This window comes from Macaca fascicularis, chromosome 4 (genome assembly GCF_037993035.2).
Source record: "Macaca fascicularis isolate 582-1 chromosome 4, T2T-MFA8v1.1".
Taxonomy (NCBI): Eukaryota; Metazoa; Chordata; class Mammalia; order Primates; family Cercopithecidae; genus Macaca; species Macaca fascicularis.
Window position 1 is genome coordinate 59,556,560 of NC_088378.1, and position 21,416 is coordinate 59,577,975.

Consider the following 21,416-nt stretch of genomic DNA (forward strand, 5'->3'; position numbering starts at 1 on the left):
GGGTGGGTATTGCACATTTTCCAGAGAATAGCATAAGCTTGATTCATACATTGAATAACTTTTTTATGTTCAGAAATACTTTGATCTGCCTGAGAACAAAACCAAATAATATAATTTCATCCTGGTCCATTTTTTTTTTCACACTAAAAATTGTCACAGCCTAGTTTTTATCTTATTTAGAGATCTGCTAATAGTTCAGTCAATATTCTTACTGTTATGTTAAAGGAGCTAGTTCTAGAAAAGGCAGATTAATTAATCTGTATCTTTAGATAATCAACTTTTTATTTGTTTAAAGACTTCTAACCTTAAATCTTGCTTTCCTGCAAATGCTGTAGAGCAATTCATTGCTCTAGATCAAAATGGAGGAATAAAACGAAGTAAAAATCAATTTAAATATTTGGAGTGTTCTGAAATTTGTCATGAAGATGCAAATGTCAACTTGAGAACAAGTTGCCTTCTATTACAATAAACTACACTCTACCTACAAATAATCTTTTTTTTTAGACAGGGTCTCGCTCTGTCACCCAGACTGGAGCACAGTGGCACAGTCTCAGCTCCCTGCAACCTCTGCCTCCTGGGTTCAAGCGATTCTCATGAATCAGCCTCCTGAGTAGCTGGGACTCCAGGTGCATGCCACCACATCTAGCTAATTTTTTTATTTTCAGTAGAGATGGAATTTCACCATGTTGGCCAGGCTGGTCTTGAACTCCTGACTTCAACTGATCCGCCAGCCTTGGCCTCCCAAAGTCTTGGCATTACAGGCATGAGCCACCATGCACAGCCTACAAATAATTTTGTCTTAGAATTCACTCCTAGTGAACAGTGAAAACAGGGCTTCCCCTTTCCCATCATAATCCCCAGCCAAATTGCAGGAGGAGGTACCCCGTATGTATCACCCTCTCCAACCATTTTTCCTTAAGAGCCTATATCTTTTTTTTTTTTTTTTTGAGACAGAGTCTTGCTCTGTCGCCCAGGCTGGAGTGCAGTGGTGTGATCTCGGCTCACCGCAACCTCCACCTCCCAGGTTCAAGCAATTCTCCTGCCTCAGCCTCCTGAGTAGCTGGGATTACAGGTGCGCACCACCACGCATGGCTAATTTTTGTATTTTTAGTAGAGACGGGGTTTTACCGTGTTGGCCAGGCTAGGTCTTGAACTCCAAACCTCGTGATTCACCCACCCCCGCCTCCCAAAGTGCTGCGCTTACAGGCGTGGGCCACTGTGCCCGGCCAGTTGCCTATATCTTCTTAAACATAGCAATGTTGTCTTTTGCCTGAAATGTGTGACTGAGACCTGAAATTTTGAACTGAAGGATTCATTTGGATGCTTCAGGTCTTCCTTTTCTTGCAGGGTGAAATTTCAAAACCATCAATGGCTAGCACCTGTAACAAGGAGAAGGTTGAGGTCCACTTTACTCTCCATTCTTAAATCATTAGCCAAAGCTACTTTTTATGGCGGTGCTTTCTTCCCACTAAAACCATATTTCCTATGGTAAAAACTCTATAGTTCTTTATACAATCTATTTTTTAGCAACATCTGTTGAATGAGTGAGCCACTTTTGATTGTTTTCTTTATAAGAGGAAACGTAATAGCACCAGTGCTGTTAATAAGAGGTAGAACCAGAAGAAGGACAGCTCAGTTTAATTTTGCTTATGTCATCAAATGACATTTCCAAAGCTTGTTTAAATTAGTACCATCCAAAACTCAGAACAGGTTGCTAAATTTATCCCCCCTTGGGACTGGAATAGGCACTGGGCATTCCAGGGTGGGGTGGGTGGGCTTCAGTATCTATAGCCAGCTCTTAGGGAGGAACCTGGAGTTTTGCAGGACTGCCTTGGTGGAGGAGGTGGTCATAAGCTGTTTCCAGAAGACCCTGCATTCTACAGTTGATTAGTAGACGAACACAATGCTCGCCCTCCCCCTCCATCAACTTGTGGAGCTGAACTGGGGCTGGCTGGTATCTTACCCTCACCCACCACTGTCCCTTGTGATCCCTGTGACTTTCTGGTCTCCAAGACCCTGCACTTTGGCTGCACCTCGTGCCCTTTCATGGCTGCATGGGGGTGTCATGGAGGGCTGCAGGGGTACACCTTCATTTACCCTCTGACAGATATTCAGAAAAGTCAGCTTGGCACAAGGCTGTCATTTCAGAGATGTGTCTTTTATTAAAAAAGACGTAAGGCCAGGCGCAGCGGCTCATGCCTATAATCCCAGCACTTTGGGAGGCCGAGGCGGGTGGATCACGAGGTCAGGAGATCCAGACCATCCTGGCTAACACTGTGAAACCCCGTCTCTACTAAAAATACAAAAAACTGGCCAGGCGTGGTGGTGGGGGCCTGTAGTCCCAGCTACTGGGGAGGCTGAGGCAGGAGAATGGCGTGAACCCGGAGGCGGAGCTTGCAGTGAGCGGAGATTGCGCCACTGCACTCCAGCCTGGGCGACAGAGCAAGACTCCACCTCAAAAAAAAAAAAAAAAAGAAAAGAAAAGAAAAAAAGACGTAATGAGTGGAAACCATTATATGTGTGTATATCTATTATATATATCTATAATGTCTATATTTTATATATATGTATATATATTTTTTAGACAAAGCCTCGCTCTGTCGCCCAGGCTGGAGTGCAGTGGCATGATCTCGGCTCACTGCAACTTCTGCCTCCTCGGTTCAAGCGGTTCTCTTGCCTCAGCCTACCAAGTAGCTGGAACTACAGGCGCGCACCACCACGGCCGACTAATTTTTTGTATTTTTAGTAGAGGTGGGGGTTTCACCATGTTACCTAGGATGGTCTTGATCTCCTGACCTCGTGATCTGCCCGCCTCAGCCTCCCAAAGTGCTGGGATTACAGAAGTGAACCACCGCGCCTGGCCACCACTTAATATTTAATAATCAAAGGTTATATTGCTACTCAAATTTGTGTCATCTTTAGGTAAACATCTCCTGGCCTCCCTTTTTTTTTCCCTGTAAAAGAAAATTGAGGTGGCCGTGCACAGTGCCTCACACCTGTAACTTTGGGAGGCTGAGGTGGGCAGATCACCTGAGATTAGGAGTTCAAGACTAGCCTGGCCAACATGGTGAAACCCTGTCTCTACTAAAAATACAAAAATTAGCTGGGCGTGGTGGCGCACGCCAGTAATCCCAGCTACTCAGGAGGCTTAAGTACAAGAATCACTTGAATCTTGGGAGGCAGACGTTCCAGTGAGCCAAGATTGTGCCACTGCACTCCAGTCTGGGCGACAGAGCAAGACTGTCCCAAATTAAAATAAAATAAAAAATAAAATAAAATAAAACATAAAATAAAATAAAATAATAAAACAGATAAAATAAAAAGTTGGGGCAAGATGATCACAGCATCTTCGCAGAGTTCACTCATTTGATTCTCACAATCTTATAACACAAAGCAGTTACCAACATCTTCCATTTTACAAGTGTGGAAAATGCCACTGAGGTTAGAGCAATTGCCCAAAGTTCTGCAGAAAACGACTCCTTGCCAGGCGCGGTGGCTCACACCTGTAATCCCAGCACTTTGGGAGGCTGAGGCGGGTAGATCAGCTGAGGTCAGAAGTTCGAGACTAGCCTGACCAACACAGTGAAACCCTGTCTCTACTAAAAAATACAAAAATTAGCCGGGCATGGTTGCAGGCGCCTGTAATCCCAGTTACTCGGGAGGCTGAGGCAGGAGAATCTCTCGAATTCAGGAGGTGGAGGTTGCAGTGAGCTGAGATCACACCATTGCACTCCAGCCTGGGCAACAGAGCAAGACTCCATCTCAAAACAAAAGAAAGAAAGAAAACGACTCCTCAAGCACTGCTATACTATACATTCCCTTCCTGTATCTCTCCGGGTAGCCAAAGACGCAGAGATGACATCATATGCTCATTTAATTAAACGTTTATTCAATGAAAGGATGTATAAAAACTTACAAATTTGAGAACTCAACTATACATGAAATAGGATGATGGGATATTCAGTTTTTAACATGTACATATAGTATATCTATTAGCTATTCTCCCCTTCCCCTTCAGTCCTTACTTCTGGCTCCTGTTTTGTCCTGTGAGGCCCTTCTTTTATTGGCCTAAGGGAAGATTAATGAACAATTTTTACTGCTTTTGGGCCAATGGAGAAAATTTCAGGCATTAAAAAAGAAAGAAAGAAAAAAACAACCAAAAACCTGGAGAGTAAACACCAAAATCAAGTTTTTTCCCCAACAGCAATTAGATTTTTTGTCCTGATTTCTCTTTGCCATTTATTTTTGATGCTTCAATTAATGTTGCCAGTAAACCATCAGCATTGACTTTTTCAGTCATTAAAGTTACTACATCTTCTGGTCACAAATTCCCCTGTAAGATGAATATTCCTATATCCTTTTCCCTGCAGTATACACACTGATTTAAAAGTTAGTGTAAAACAAATTATCACTGGCAGCTGCTAGAAAATGGCATGTCATGTTCTGTTCAGAAAGACAATTTATAGAATAGTACATTCAAATTTGATTTTTAAAACACATTTGTCAGAAACTCAAATACAGCATTTTGTTGTTGCTCAACTTGGAAAGAAGCCAGCAATGAGATAAGGATGTGCATTAATTCACCTGTTTATAGCAAGTACCCACACATTTTTCTCTTACAAACACACAAACTCACAGCTTGTCATGTTGTACCCAAAAATTAAGATTGCCATCACATTATTACTTTTTCTGCTTTGTGTTTTGTTAAAGTAGATTTCTTAACTGATGATTTTTCTTAAGTGGACATAATCTCAAAGGATGCATTCTGAAGTAAGACACCTGGAGGATGAATACTAAGAACGTTTTCTTGGGTTTAAAGTTTCCCCACACCTTCTAGATTTTGCATAGTACAGAGCCCAGCTGTATCTCTAAGAAGCACACTGTATTTTCTGACATTGTTTTTCTGAGAAGACTTTTTACCCAGGGAAAGTCATAATTTTAGCTTACCAAATTGGATTCCAGTTGTTTTATTTAATACCCTTCATTAGTTCCAAGTATGCTTTTAAATAATCTAAAACCTCTCAAAATTTGAGTTTATAAGTATAATGACCATTATCTTTCCAATATCCCCTGAATGAAAGTCGATACATTCCAGGTTTATAATGCACAAAGCCTTTACAGAGGTGGGGCTGGGATGTGGGGAAAAAGGGAAGAGGAGAAGGGAACAAGGACCTGTTTGTATCATGCCATGGAGAACTACAGTTCTGAATTCAGGGGAGGGAGGGAAGATAGTCTTTGTAAAAATGAGAGTTTTTTAAAAAGGTAAGTGACATTCAGTCTAGTAAGACGGTTTCCTGTTCCTTTTTGATGGAAGCTAACACTGGGTGGTCAGGCTCCGTTACTTCCGAGTCCCCACTGCCCAGGAGAATGGATCGCCCTTCGTCTAGGGCAAAAACGTCTGAGTTCTGGTTTTGGCATGAATGTTTAACAACCTCATTGGGAGTGGAGAATGTTTTGTCACACAAGTTGCATTTGTAGGGTTTGTTTGTTTGCACCAGCATGTTGTCCATCTGACTCCCTTCCTCAAATGTGCAGAGTTCCAGAGTCTGTTTGTCCACCATGGTGTAAGTGTCGATGCTCTGGTTGAGGCACACGTGGCGGGCAGCCTGGTTGGCCCTGCAAAAGCTTTTGTCACAAGTGCTGCACTTGAAAGGCTTCCCGGTGTGTATGTACATGTGTTCCCTCCAGTGGCTTTTCTGGATAAATTTGCGTCCACATATTGTGCACTCGTACTTCCGCCTCTTCACCTCCCTCTCCTGGTCGGCCTGCTCCAGGTTGTCAATGTCAGCAATGTCTGAGGGGGGTGGGGTTTCCGACTGCTGCTGCCCATCGATGATGGGAGAATCAGAGATGTGCTGCAGCTCACTGTCACTTATCATCCCGGCTTCAGGCACTTCCATGGCATCTTTCCCGAGGTCAGCTGCATTGCTACAGAGAGTCAGGGGGACGCGGCTTTCTCCCTGGTGGCCGGATGTGAAAGGTACTCCTGTGTGGATCTGGAGGTGTTCACGTAAGCTGCTCCGGAGAGTGAAGCGCCGGCCACACAGGTGGCAGGCATAGTACTTTGGAAAGCTCCCATTCCTCTTCATGATGCTCGGCTTGACGTGGGCTATTGTGAGGGGCGCAGGCTGCTCATCGGAGGAAGATGCTTCCAGATTGGTCTCCTCCCCGGGAGGAGGGGGAGGAACAGGAGTGGAAACAAGTTCTGGAGACAGCGAGGTCTGCAGGGGGTCTGAGGGAGTCATATTTGTCCGATTCACCTGGGCCAGATTTGAAGTCAGCTGGGAGAGCTGTGAGGTCTCAGGGACCTGCTCCTGGCTTATCCTGGAGGTCTGTGGCCGTGGATCTCGCCCGAGTTTTTCAGGTGCTGAAGCAATCTTGGTGGCTTGTCTCAACTGATGATCTGCAATCTGAATGCCATACAATGAAGAGGCCAGCGGGAAAACTTGGTCAGGGTGAGAAAAGGCTCCCTGGCTGGCAAGGCTGGCTTCCTGGATGAGCGGGTAAGCGTGCAGAAACTTGATGCCCTGTTCTAATCGAACCGGGTCGATGAGCTGAGGCGCCATCTTCCCAGTGTACATCAAGTGTAAGAGATAGCTGAAGATGTCAGGCTGTATATCAGTTGGTTTCAAGCGGACACACTCACTGAAAGAAACAAGTAAAAAAATCGGTGAGTAAATGCCAGTCCAGGTGTTAACATAAAGCCTGAAGAAAAAAATGAACGCTTAAAAACAAAGGAAACAAGAACACTTCCTATCCTTGATTGTTAGTAAGTTTCATGAAAATGGGATGAAATAATCAAGAGACAAAGTTCATGTTAAAGAAATGTGACATCTTAATTCACAGACTCTTAGAGCAGTTTTTCTCCTAGTAAGCTAAATTAACTTTTTTTTTTTTTTTTTTTTTTTTGAGACGGAGTCTCGCTCTGTCACCCAGGCTGGAGTGCAATGGTGCAATCTCGGCTCACTGCAACCTCCGGCTTCTGGGTTTAAGTGATTCTCCTGTCTCAGCCTCCTGAGTAGCTGGGACTACAGGTGCCCCCTACCACGCCTAGTTAATTTTTGTATTTTTAGTAGAGACGGGATTCACCATGTTGGCCAGGGTGGTCTCCAATTCCTGACTTCAAGTGATCAGCCCTCCTTGGCCTCCTAAATTGTTGGGGTTACAGGCATGAGCCACTGCGCCTGGCCAAGTTAAATTAAATATTATGTATTCTCTTTTTATACAGAACTCCAGGAGTTCCTTATCAAATGCCACCATCAACATCAGCACTGCTCCTGGGCTTTACAGGGATTCTTTCTCACTTGATTGTCATTCATTCTCATTTTACAGGAAAAGATTGAGGATTAGAGGTGTTAATAACCTGCTCAATATCATGTAGTTGGTAAGTGGTGGAGCTCGTATTTGAAACAATGTTTGTCTAATGCCAAAGCCACCATAGCAAGATCCTTTAGAGAATCAAAACAATCCTGTATGGTAGATAAAGTGGATTTATTTAGTCCCATTTGACAGATATGGAAACTGAGGTCCCAAAAGTTAAGTGATTTATCTAAGGCACCTAAAGCAGTTGATGATGATATTAATAACTTTAGACTCTACTCCTTTTATCATTTCCGAAACATCATCCCTGATCAAGCAGCAGTAATGAAGAGGTTCCCAAGAACTCTTCTCAGTAGTGGTAACAAATTCTAAAGCATCATTAGAAATCAATGAGATCTACATCCACATATCACAAGGTATATGTTATCTTCCACTGAGTAGATATTCTATAGACAATGCATTTCAAATTTAAAGACAGCTTCCTTGAATGCTTTTAGAATTTATAATTTTCTTTTATTATACTACTTTTTGTATTGTAACTTTCTTTGGCCCTTTTAGCAATCATGTTCATTTTATTAACAAATATTTTGTTTTCTTTTTTATGAGATGGGAGTCTCTTGTCACCCAGGCTGAAGTGAAGTGGTGCGATCTCGGCCCACGGCAACCTCCGCCTCCCGGGTTCAAGTGATTCTCCTGCCTCAGTCTCCCGATTATCTGGGATTACAGGCATGTGCCACCACACCTGGCTACTTTTTGTAGTTTTCGTAGAGACAGGGTTTTGCCATGTTGGCCAGGCTGGCCTCGAACTCCTGACCTCAGGTGATTCACCCACTTTGGCATCTCAAAGTGCTGCGATTACAGGTGTGAGCCATTGCACCTGGCCAATATTTTCAATATACTAAAATATTAACAGCATACCATGCTCTTCTAAATTTAACATTTTTCATTCCATTAAAAAATAGAAAAACTGGATGCAGTGGCTCACACCTGTAATCCCAGCACTTTGGGAAGCCGAGGAGGGTGGATCACCCGAGGTCAGGCATTCAAGACCAGCCTGGCCAACATGGCGAAATCCTGTCTCTACTAAAACATACAAAAATTAGCTGGGTGTGATGGTGGGCACCTGTAATCCCAGCTACTCGGGAGGCTGAGGCTGGGAGAATTACTTGAAACCGGGAGGCGGAGGTAGCAGTGAGCCGAGATTGCACCACTGCACTCCAGTCTGGGTGACAGAAGGAGACTCTGTCTCCAAAAAAAAAAGGAAAAAAAATAAATAAATAAAAGCCACTTAAACAGAAATTTGTAGCAAAACAGATTTTACTAATTACTGTGCTGCTATCAATGTGTATTTCAAGAAGGCTACGTAGAAATAATCATGTGAAAAATATGAAATTTTGTAAAAATATCAAGCATAAAAACTAGCATCCCTTTGACAGCATAAAGGGAAGAGTAGACGTGACTGTTTTTCTTTTCTTTAAAAAAGATACACAGGGTCGGGCATGATGGCTCACACATGTAATCCCAGCACTTTGGGAGGCCAAGGCGGGCGGATCACCTGAGGTCAGGAGTTCAAGACCAGCCTGGTTAATATGGTGAAACCCTGTTTCTACTAAAAATACAAAAAACTTAGCCGGGCATGGTGGTGCACGCTTGTAATCCCAGATACTCAGGAGGCTGAGGCAGGAGAAACGCTTGAACATGGGAGGCAGAGGTTGCAGTGAGCCGAGATCAAGCCATTGCACTCCAGCTTGGGCAACAAGAGTGAAACTCCGTCTCAAAAAAAACCAAAACAAGTGGTTGGGCATGGTGGCTCATGCCTGTAATCCCAGCATTTTGGGAGGCCAAGACGGGTGGATCATGAGGTCAGGAGTTTGAAACCAGCCTGGTCAATATGATGAAACCCCCTCTCTACTAAAAATACAAAAAAAATTAGCCAGGTGTGGTGGCGCAGGCCTGTAATCCCAGCTACTGAGGAGGTTGAGCCAGGAGAATTGCTTGAAGCTGGGAGATGGAGGCTGCAGTGAGCCAAGATCGTGCCACTGCATTCCAGCTTGGGTGACATAGCGAGACCCCGTCTCAAAAAACAAAAACAAAAACAAAACAAAAACGAAAAAGATACACAGATCATTCATATTTTTATTTAGAGTCCTTTCATATTCCTTTAAATAGGAATGCAAATACAGGTAGTCTTTGGATGGCTTCCAACAATACCATGTGTATACTGCAAAACATTTAGATGCCCTAGGGAAGTTCAATATTCAAAACAGAGCTTTAGGCGTTATGTGTGCTGAAGAATTTACTAATGTAAACAATCAATTCCCAAGTGAAGAAATGACTAGGGGGAAACTTTTCCAGGATCAGGCAGAGGAATTGGGAAACCAAAGGCCTTAGAGATGTAAGTTACACCCTCTCCTCTGCTGAGATGAAACATTCCTCAAGGGAGAAGTCTCCGGTAGACTAGGGAGCCTGTAGTTGACTCTCTTCCCCCTCAGAAAAGGAAGGATAGGGGCCAGGCACCTTGGCTTATGCCTGTATTTGCAGTGTTGTGGGAGGATTATCTGAGCCCAGGAGCTTAAGACCAGCCCCTGGCAACATGGCGACACCATCTCTACAAATAAATGGGGAGAAAAAAAAAGACCAGCCTGGGCAACATGGTGAAACCCTGTCTCTAAAAAAAAAATACGGCCGGGGGCGGTGGCTCAAGCCTGTAATCCCAGCACTTTGGGAGGCCGAGACGGGCGGATCACGAGGTCAGGAGATCGAGACCATCCTGGCTAACCCAGTGAAACCCCGTCTCTACTAAAAAATACAAAAAAATAGCTGGGTGAGGTGGCGGGCGCCTGTAGTCCCAGCTACTTGGGAGGCTGAGGCAGGAGAATGGCGTAAACCCGGGAGGTGGAGCTTGCAGTGAGCCGAGATCCGGCCACTGCACTCCAGCCTGGGCGACAAAGCGAGACTCCGGCTCAAAAAAAAAAACCAAAAAACAAAAATTAGCTGGGTGTAATGGCACGTGCCTGTAGTTTCAGCTACCTGCGCTGAGGCAGGAGGATGGCTTGAGCCCAGGAAGTCAAGACTGAGGTTTCAGTGACCTGTGGCCATGACTGTGCCACTGCACTCCAGCTGGGGTGACAGAGTGAGACCCTCTTTCAGGAAAAAAAAAAAAAAAAAGGAAAGATAGAAATCCAAAGAAGGCTTTGTTTTTTAGCATTCATGAAAGGTACTACCCAGCAGAGTCCCTTTCCAGAACTACTTTGGTGGTTTTGTTTTTTGTTTTTTGTTTTTTGAGACGGAGTCTCGCTCTATCGCCCAGGCTGCAGTGCAGTGGCGCGATCTCAGCTCACTGCAAGCTCTGCCTCCCGGTTCACACACCACTCTCCTGCCCCAGCCTCCAGAGTAGCTGGGACTACAGGTGCCCACCACCATACCCGGCTAATTTCTTTGATCCGCCAGCCTTGGCCTCCCAAAGTGTTGGGATTACAGGCGTGAGCCACCGTGCCTGGCAACTTTGGTATTTTTTGTTTTGTTTTGTTTTTAGACAGAGTCTCACTCTGTTGCCAGGCTGGAGTGCAGTGGCATGATCTCGGCTCACTGCACCCTCCGCCCCCAGGTTCAAGCGATTCTCCTTCCTCAGCCTCCCAAGTAGCTGGGATTACAGGTGCGTGCCACCAGGCCCAGCTCGTTTTTGTATATTTAGTAGAGATGGGGTTTTGCCATGTTGGCCAGGCTGGTTTCAAACTCCTGACCTCAGGTGATCCACGCTCCTCGGCCTCCCAAAGTGATGAGATTACAGGTATGAGCCACTGCGCCTGGCCATTTTTCTTTTTTTTTTTAATTTTTATTTTTTATTTTTTATTTATTATTTTTTTTTGAGACGGAGTCTCACGCTGTTGCCCAGGCTGGAGTGCAGTGGCGCGATCTCGGCTCACTGCAAGCTCCGCCTCCCGGGTTCACGCCATTCTCCTGCCTCAGCCTCCTGAGTAGCTGGGACTACAGGCGCCCACCACCGCGCCCGGCTAATTTTTTGTATTTTTAGTAGAGACGGGGTTTCACTGTGGTCTCGATCTCCTGACCTTGTGATCCGCCCGCCTCGGCCTCCCAAAGTGCTGGGATTACAGGCTTGAGCCACCGCGCCCGGCCTAAATTTTTATTTTGAGTCGACATCTTGCTCTGCTGCCTAGGCTGGAGTGCAGTGGCACGATTTTGGGTCACTGTAACCTCTGCCTCCTAGGTTCAAGTGATTCTCCTGCCTCAGCCTCCCAAGTAGCTGGGATTACAGGTGCCCGCCACCAGGCCCAGCTAATTTTTGTATTCTTTTAGTAGACACAGGGTTTTACTGTGTTGGCCAGGCTGGTCTTGAACTCCTGACCTCAAGTGATCCGCCCACCTCGGCCTCCCAAAGTGCTAGGATTACAGGTGAGAGCCACCATGCCTGGCTGACTTCAGTGTAAATTTTGTAACTCTTTTCTCATTCATGGTTGGATAGGCTGTCTTGTCTATCACTTATGAATTGTGACTCAACAGTAAGTCTCTCAAATTTGAAAGAACTATGTACAGTCTCAGATGGCAAAAAAAGGACACAGCTGGGGAAACCTTGGCCCACACTTTAGGCAGGCCTGGAGGAAGGATTTCAAGGGGCCAGGGAAAGAAAGCGGCGAGTCCCTGGGGTTTACAGCCAGGGATGTAAGGGCCCAAGGAGGTCTCCAAACACCAATTTATTTTGATTAAAAAATTTTTTTTTAAAGAGAGGAGGTCTTGCTCTGTAGGCCCAGGCTGGAGTGTAGTGGCACGATCATAGCTGACTGCAGCCTCAGCCTCCTGAATAGCTTGGACTATAGGCACATGCCACTACACCCAGCTAATTTTTAAACTTCTGTAGAGACAGGATCTCACCATCTTGCCCAGGTTGGTCTTGAACTCCTGGACTCTGGAAATTCTCCTGCCTCAGTCTCCCAAAGAGTTGTGATTACAGGTGTGAGCCACTGCATGCAGCCTTAAAAAAAAATTTTTTTTAAAAAAAAAGCAGGGGCCGGGCGCGGTGGCTCAAGCCTGTAATCCCAGCACTTTGGGAGGCCAAGACGGGCGGATCACAAGGTCAGGAGATCGAGACCATCCTGGCTAACCCGGTGAAACCCCGTCTCTACTAAAAAATACAAAAAAAACTAGCTGGGCGAGGTGGCGGGCGCCTGTAGTCCCAGCTACTCGGGAGGCTGAGGCAGGAGAATGGCGTGAACCCGGGAGGCGGAGCTTGCAGTGAGCTGAGATCCGGCCACTGCACTCCAGCCTGGGTGACAGAGCAAGACCCCGTCTCAATAAAAAAAAAAAAAAAAAGCAGAAGCACATGCGCACACATACACTTTAAAAACAGGTGGAGGCCAGGCGCAGTGGCTCATGCCTATAATCCCAGCACTTTGGGAGGCCTAGGGGGTGGATCACCTGAGGTCAGGTGTTTAAGATCAGCCTGGCCAACATGGCAAAACCTTGTCTCTACTAAAAATACAAAAATTAGCCGGGCATGGGCGTGGGCAGCTGTAATCCCAGCTACTAGGATTGCACTCCAGCCTGGGCGACAAGAGCAAGACTCCGTCTCAAAACAAACAAACAAAAACAGGTGGGATTTTTCAAAGCTCCTTAATGCACATTTCAGCCATCTGCATCCCTGACTGCTTTTATTCCCATGCAGCTTGACCTCTGCCAATCGCTTAGCTCACTATGCACCAGACTTTGGTCTTTTCCCAGTCCTTTTCCCAGTTCCCTATAATATACTTACATCTAAGTAGTTTCCAGATATGTTTGACATAACATTTTTTTTGTTTTGTTTTGAGATGGAGTTTCACTCTTGTTGCCCAGGCTGGAGTGCAGTGGCACGATCTCGGCTCACTGCAACCTCCACCTCCCAGGTTCAAGCGATTCTCCTGCCTCAGTCTCCCGAGTAGCTGGGATTACAGGTGCACACCATGATGCCCGGCTAATTTTTATATTTTTAGTAGGGATAGAGTTTCACCATGTTGGCCAGGCTGGTTGACATGCTTTTATGTAGGATAAAGATGAATATAGTTTTACTACAGCTATAAGCCCTTTGGTATAAACTTCCATAGTAATTTCCGTCTTCAATTATTCCTTCACTAGAATTTTAAAAGCAATGATAGGCTTAAACAACTTTAAAAATAAGGATTTTTGAATAACATTAGCATTGTCAGAAGGTTGTACTTAGAAAGGTCTCTCCCTCAGTGGTTTTATTTTTGATAGTTGAAAATCTGTAGTTGTCTGTGATTTAAACATACCACTCAGAGTTGCAGACATAAGACAGGGACATCTAGTGGTAACTACAGCCAGAAATCTCCCTTGGAGCCAAACTTGAAAAAATTGACTGTATTCTCAGTCTACGACTGAGTAGCCGGGCGGCAGTGTTGTGCCCCACAGAGGAGGTGCTGGTTGAAAAGTACGCCCCTGGCCTTCACCCTGAGTTTGCCTCGCCTTGAGGAGCTTGAATTCTGTACTAGGAGGCGGCAAAGCTGGCCACTAGGCATGTGTCACCTCTGGTGCAGTAATACACACTGTTGCTTTACACTGTTGTATTACACAAATATCACAACGCCTTGTTAGAAAGGCATTTATTTACTGCCCTATACTTAAAGGTGGGTTTCTTGCATTGAATTAAAACTCATTATGTAGCATTCTTGCACTCCTCAAGATTAAAACTGCCTCCTTTTCAATACCATTGAATTCACTGTGTTGAGACTGTCCAGTACAAAACCCAAACTAGGCCTGAAGTCTCTGACACACGAGTTAAAGGCAGCATTCTTAGTGTTGCCAGATAAGCCACCCCTCCTGGGTTATTCTGCAGTTGTCCCATCTGCTCCTCCAGACACTGATCAAGTAGCTATTCTATTGTGTGCAAATACCTCAGCCATACTGGGTAGTGTTTGCAAAGATTTGTAAAACCCAGTCCCTGCCCTCAAGAAACTTACAAGTGAAGAGGGGGGATAAATACACAAATAACAACAACACAGGGGAAAGGTGCATATTTGCACTCTTGTACATGTGCACTCTTATAAAGGAGCACAATTAAAGTGTTATGAGCCATGAGCGAGGACATGGTCACTGTCATTTGTTTTGTTTCACTTGACTGGGAGGGGTCATACAAGAGGTGCTGCATGAGCTGGGACTCAGGGAGTGGGCAGGATACCAGCAAAATGTGGTCCAGGTGAGCTGAAGCCATGAATGTAGGTCTGGTTAAAGTGAAGATGAGGGGTGGGGTGTCCCAGAGGGCCCAGTTGCAGATGAGGCTAGAAAGAGGTTGGGCTCCAAGCCTGTGGGGCCTTGGATGACAGAATAAGGGGCCTGTGTGTTATTTTAATATCACTGGGCATCCCCGCGGTTTCTGATCCAAGGAATACCGCAGTATAGCAGGTTTCTCATCAAACACTACAGTCAAAGCAGTGTTTGGAAATACGAATGTGACAGTAATGTGGAAAATGGGTGATGAGGTAATGGAAGTGAGAAAGGAAAAGAAGTGACAAATGTGAAAGGTAATTTGAAGAAAACATGATTTGGGGACTGATAAGATGTGATTCAAAAGAGTTAAGCTTGGGATACTTGAAGATAAGAAAATAGGCAGGAGTCGGAGAGGGCCTAATTCAGTACATCCTCAAAGACACAAAAGGAGATACTCAACTCTAAATGCCCAGCACACGGCCTGAGGCCTTGGGAATAGAGTTCTGGAGACAGAACAGTCAAGGCCAGAGCTATAAACTGAAGTTTCCAGCAGAGGCGAGATCTAGGAAAAAGACACACACCCATAGGAAGAGTGCAAAAGACAAAATTCACCAAAGGCCCAGGTTTAGAGGGCAGAAAAACAAGAGATATTCAGCTATAAAAATGCAGATGACAACCACTTAAGAAGGAAGCAAACAAGAGCAGATGCTGGAGGACAGGATGCTAGAAGGCTGAGAGAAGGGCAGTGGTTTTGATGAGGGGTGACCTTAGAGAAAAGACTGCAGTAGAGTGAAGGAGGGGAGGAAACCACAGTGCACACTGATAGGAAGAGTGTGGGATGAGGAGAGTGCAGGCGAGGACCTCGATTACCCTTTTAAGGGCTTTCATAGTAAAGTGAAGGAGAAGCGGCACCGTAACTCAGGCAGACAGCAGTGTCGAGGATGTGCTGATCCCACACGGGCTGGGGGCAGGGGAGGGGGCGTATGAAAACAGATAAAATAAAAAGAACAGAATAAAAATTGAGGAGTGGGATCTTGCAGCATGAGGGAGATCATTTTCCACAGACACTGAGAGGCCCTTTTCTCAAGATAGGAGAGATGAAAAGAAAGAAACTAAGCAAAGATAGAGAAGTTTTCAGATAGAAAAGAGGGGAACTGGAGAAATTCATGCCTCAAGCTTCTTGTTAGAGGAGGAGACAAGAATAAATGCTAAAAGTCAGGGGGATACTCAGGGGACTGGGGCTGGAGGAATGAGAGGCAGGGCTTAGACAATAAGCCCAGAAAAGATTACTGCTGGAAGGCTTCGCTGACGCTGGGGAGCTGGCTTTATAATGGACCTGATCTTGCAGGTTCTGATCATGCAGGTGATACCCAGCGAGGGCATCTGGAGGTGGAGGGACTGCGTAGAGCTGGCAGGTCCAGTGATTCTCAAGTGCTATTGAAAGCACGCATAACAAGAAGGTAGGGGGCGAGTGAGGCCACAAGGGAGCAGGTCAGCTAGGAGCTAGGAGAGGTAGAGAGACCCATGGTCTTGATGAGGGCCAGGGACAGGGAGGTTAAGAAGTCTACAGTCATTAGGTTATTAGCAACCACTTTAGTTACCTGGTCTGATGGACAAACAACATCTTAAAGTAATTGGAGAATGAAGCAAGAACTGATTTGTGTGCCTTGAAGTATACATCGCCGATTGCAACCGTGCAGTCACACAGGAAACCAAACTCTCGCTGAGCGTTTAACTGTTGCAGGAGAATAAGTCCATGGTTGGCCAAATCCATTTTTTAAAAAATCTGCAAAGCAAACAATTTTATTTTTAAGAAGGTGATTCACAAATAAGAATGTGTCCTTTATAGTCACCAACAGTCATGATCATAGCTAACATGTCATCATAGCTAATGTGTCAGGCACTGCTAAAAACGTTACATAGATTAACTCATTTAGTCTTCCTAACAGTCCTCTGAAGTAATTATGTCATTCCGCTTTTTTTTTAAACAAATGATGTCATTTAAAGTAAATCAGGGAATTACGTGATTTGCCCAAGCTCACACAGATGGTAATGGAGAAGCCAGGAAATGAACTCAGGTGGTCTGCCTTTAAGCATCAAGTCCTGGAGACAGACAGCAAATATCTTGGACCATCGAGTCTTTTAGTTTAAAATTCCAAATGCAAATGGAGTCTTTTAGTGTAAGATTCCAAATGGAAATTCTAATGATGCATCAGAGTTTGTCAATTCTTCCGCAGAGATAGATAAATTAAGGTGTTGAGGTGGGGTCCCAGCAGGGCAGGGTGAGAATCAATAAGTTTGAGGGTCAATAGTCCAGCTCCTGCTGTGAGCTCCTGCTGGTGATATAACAGCCCCATCACCCCTGACCCTTAACACTTACGGAGGAAGTGGGGTTGGGGCTCTGCCTCCTTCCTTGTGGAGGAGGAAATGGGTTTTGAGACGTCTAAGTAATTTGCCCCAGGCCTTCTAGCCAAAAGGAGGGAGGATCAAAATTTAAATGTGAATGTTCTGATTCCAAATTCTGTGATTTTCATTATTCACACTTGACCCTAGCAAACCCCGCTGGCCTGAGTCTATTTATAACAAAGAGGCTGCCTGACATTGCCTGGTTCATCAAATCTCTAGACTGCTCCTTTTCTACAAAGAGCATTTATAAAAGCCCATTACACATACACCAACATTATATTTAACGTTATACTTAAAGGTAAGGAAAGGTGAATGTCTTCTCCATAAGATTGGGAACAAGGCAAAGATGTCCCCTCTCCATATTCAACATAGCACTGGAAGTACCAGCTCATGCAACAAAGCAAGACAGGAAATAAAAAGCATACAGAAGAAAAAGGAAAAAATAAAATTGTCACTATTTGCAGATGACACGATTGTAACACAGAAAGTCCCAAGGCATCTATTAAAAAACAAAACAAAACAAAAAAACCTTGTAGAACTAATAAATGAGTTTGGCAAGTCATAAACATACAAAAAAAAAAAAATCAACTGTAATTCTGTATACTAGCAATGAAAATGTGGACTGAATTAGAAAGATAATACCATTTAAAATCATTCAAAATGAAATATATGGGTGTAAATCTAACAAAACATGTGCAGGACTTGCATGTTGAAAACTATAAAACATTGATTAAATAAATAAAAGATCTAAATAAACAGATACACTATGATTATGGATAGGAAGACTCAACATGGTAAATATATCAATTTCCCCAAATTGACATATAGGTTTGATGCAATTCCTATAAAAATCCCAGCAAGATTTTTCTGTAGATATACACAAAATTATTCTAAAATGTACACGTAAAAGCAAAGGAACTAGAATAGCTAAAATTATATATATGTGTGTGTGTGTGCATATATATATATATATATAGACAGACTTCTCGCTCTTGTTGCAGGCAGGAGTGCAGTGTCACAATCTCAGCTCACTGCAACCTCTATCTCCTGGGTTCAAGCAATTCTCCTCCCTCAGGCTCCCTGGGGTAGCTGGGATTACAGGCATGCACCACCAAGCCCGGCTAAGTTTTTTGTATTTTTAGTAGAGACAGAGTTTCACCATGTTGGCTAGGCTGGCCTCGAATTCCTGACCTCAGGTGCTCCACCCGCCTCGGCCTCCCAAAGTGCTGGGATTACAGGTGTGAGCAACCACGCCTGGCCTAAAATAATTTTTAAAAAAGAACCATAAAGTGGGAGAAACCAGTCCACCCAATTTCAAGATGCAGTATATTGCTATAGCATTCAAGACTGTGTGGTGTTGGCAGAGGGACAGACAAGTGAATCAATGGAACAAAATTGTGAACCCAGAAGTAGACACACATAAATATGCACGACTGATTATTGACAAAGGCACAAAAGCAATTCAGTGGAGGAAGAATAAGCTTTTCAACCAATGGTGCAGGATCAACTGGGCTTCCACAGGCAAAAAAGAAAAAAGAAAAAGAACCTGGACATTTAAGTCTCATACTTTATATAATAAAAATCAACTCAAAATGGATAATGAACTTAAAGGTAAAACACAAGACTGTAAAACTTTTGGAAAAAACATGTAAGAAAATCTAAAATCTAGGGCTAGTCAAAGAGTTTTTACATTTGACATCAAAAGCAGAATCCTTAAAATGAGAACTTGATAAACTGGACTTCATTAAAATTAAAAACTTTTGCTCTCTGAAAGACCTTACTGAGAGGATGAAAACACAAGCTCAAAGACTAGGAGTCAATATTTGAAAACTTTTGCAAACTAGTCCTTTGACAAAGGATTAGTATCTGGAATATATAAAGAACTTTGAAAACTCAATAGTAAAAAAAAAATCAAATCAGAAAATATGTAATAGACTTGAAGAGACATTTCACCAAAGAGGATATACAGATGGCAAGGCAAATAAACACACGAAAAGATCTTCGAAACCACTAGCCACTAGGGAAAAGCAAATTAAAACCACAGTATCACTACGCACCTATCAGGATGGCTAAAATAAGAAACAGTCACAACACATGGTGGCAAGAGAGTGGAGAAGCTGGATCATTCATATGCTTATAAACAAGGAAATAGGGTTAGAGAGGGTAGGTGGCTTGCCCAAGCTTATAGAACCAGTACATTTAATAAGTAGGCTTTAAACTGGGATTCACTTGGTTAGTTGGAACGTGCTACACGAAAGTGTGTGTGTTTAAATATTATTATTTGCTGCTGCTTTTAAGTACATATACTTATTATAAAAGATTCAAATATTATGGACAGACAAAATGTGAGATTTTTCTATCCAGCTCCACCCTAACTCTTTTCTCCATACTCTAGTTAATACTTGGTATTCTTTGCCAATATGGTTTTTTTACTTTGTAGGCCTTTAATGATGAAGTAAAGCTTATTTTTATATTTATTGACCATTTGTATTTCCTTTAGTACCTCTTCATGAGCTCTGCCCATTTTCCTATTCAATTCTCTTTTTCTTATCAATTTAATAAAACCCGGCCAGGTGTGGTGGCTTATGCCTCTAATCTTAACACTTGGGGAGGCCAAAGTGGGAGGACTGCCCAAGCCCAGGAGTTCAAGACTAACCTGGGCAACATGGAGCGACCTCCATCTCTACAAAAAAATTTAAAAAAAGCCAGGGATGGTGGCACACACCTGTGGTCCCAGCTACTCCAGAGCTGAAGTGGGAGGATCACCTGAGCCCAGGGGATTGAGGCTGCACGCAGTGAGCTGTGTTAGCACCACTGCACACTAGCCTGGGAAACAGAGTGAGACCCTGTCTTAAAAAAAAAAAAAAAAAAATCTATTAAACTCTTTGTATATAAGGAAAATAGGCCCTGTGTCACATATGTTGCTAATAATTTTCTCACTTCCTTTGCATCTGTTTATAGAGATTTTGACAAATACAATTTTATGTTTTAATGCCATCAAATTTGTTAATGTTTTATAGGAGGATTTTGAGGTTTTGGTTTTTACATGAACGGGTATATATCATTTCCTTCGATATAGCAAACTCTATGGCTCCCTCTCTTTCCACAAACAGACTAACATAAGCATTCTATTCAGACCATAAGAATGAAGCCATGATAGAACGCTCAATGTTTTTTAAGGGAGTCTACCAGTTATTTTAGAATCTCAATTTAGGAATTTAAGAGAGTCTACTAGTTATTTTAAAATGTCAATTTAGGAACATCTCCTAGATCAGGAAACACACTGAACATAAGTATTCAAATACAGAGGAAAGAATACATGTGCATGACTCAGAGAAATGAAAAAAAAAAAAAGAAAGAAAAATGGAACAAGTTGCATGTTCAAAATTCACAAGGGGGAAAATTCACACAGATCAACTTGAAAAAAGTTTTATTTTGGAGACCAAAAAACCTTTCTCAAAAAGAAAACCAAAACCAAAACCCCTAGACTGTTCCATATGTGAACTGCCTGAGGAAATGGGGCAAAAGGGTAGAGAAGGTACTATGGGCTACACTCTGGCCCCTGCCCAGCGACAGTACTGGCTTTTCTTAAATCTTTCTTTCCTCTTTTCTCATCACAGCCTCCCTTCATACTCATTTCCATGAGGCTTAACTGGCCCAAAATACACCAGCTAGGGCCCTGGTATCCTCATGGACGGCTTGGCTGAGGCCGCCCCTCTTTTGTGGGAATGGCTGCCTGCTCTTCCCACCTCCAAGCCAGCTCCCGCCCTACTCTGCTCACCAAGGTCACCAAGGACCTTGTTCCCCAGCCTCAGGGACTCAGTGGCTTACTCAGCCTCTTGGCGGCATTTTGTATTCTTCCTCCCGCTTTGATAAATCTTTGGTCTCTGGTTTTCAGGCTACTGCTCTCTGGTTTTCGACTCACCACAGGCTGTTCTATTTTAATCTCCATCCAGGGTTCCTCTTGGTGGTCTCCTCTGCGCCTGGTCCCCAGCCCACTCCTCATTCTGCAGCCTTTCTTTGGTGATCTCTTTCACTTCTCCTTGGCTGTTCCCCAGGAACCTTAAACTTGATTTAGGTAAAACTCAACTCACTTCCTCCCTGTCCTCTCACTGCCATTTACCCAAAAAGACAATAAAAACCAGGTACACAAATCTGCTCCTTCTATATTCCCTGGCTTAGTGCAGGGTCCCATTTCCACCCTCTGACCAAGCCAGAAATCTCAACTCATCCTCAGGCGTCCCCATTCTCTTACTCCTCACATCAGCCCCCAACTGCCATTAATTGAAACTCTTTACTTTCCTGCCACACCTTAACCTCATCTCCCAACTCATCTCTCCATCTCCAGTTCTGGCCTCCTTCATGCATCCACCACACAATAGCCAGAATGACCTTTCGAAAGGGCAAACCTGATGTCACTTGCTTAAAATTCTTCTGTGGGTCGGGCACAGTGGCTTACGCCTGTAATTCCAGCA

At 43.9% G+C, this 21,416-nt stretch overlaps 1 protein-coding gene across 5 annotated transcripts in view; it reads right to left on the reverse strand.

Moving 5' to 3' along the window:
- Nucleotides 1-3,868: 3,868 nt before the first annotated feature.
- Nucleotides 3,869-21,416, reverse strand: part of ZBTB2 (zinc finger and BTB domain containing 2) — a 28,281-nt gene continuing 10,733 nt past the window's right edge. For 3 of the 5 annotated variants that reach the window (XM_045391357.3, XM_045391359.3, XM_045391358.3), the window contains 2 exons: nt 16,137-16,321; nt 3,869-6,645 (listed from right to left, as the gene is read on the reverse strand). In XM_045391357.3, the coding sequence (XP_045247292.1) occupies nt 5,274-6,645; nt 16,137-16,309 (1,545 nt within the window). In that variant the 5' untranslated portion in view covers nt 16,310-16,321 and the 3' untranslated portion in view covers nt 3,869-5,273. Of the gene's footprint in view, nt 6,646-16,136; nt 16,322-20,866; nt 20,987-21,416 lie in introns of those variants that run through there. The other 2 variants (XM_065543596.1, XM_045391360.3) reach the window with 2 other exon arrangements.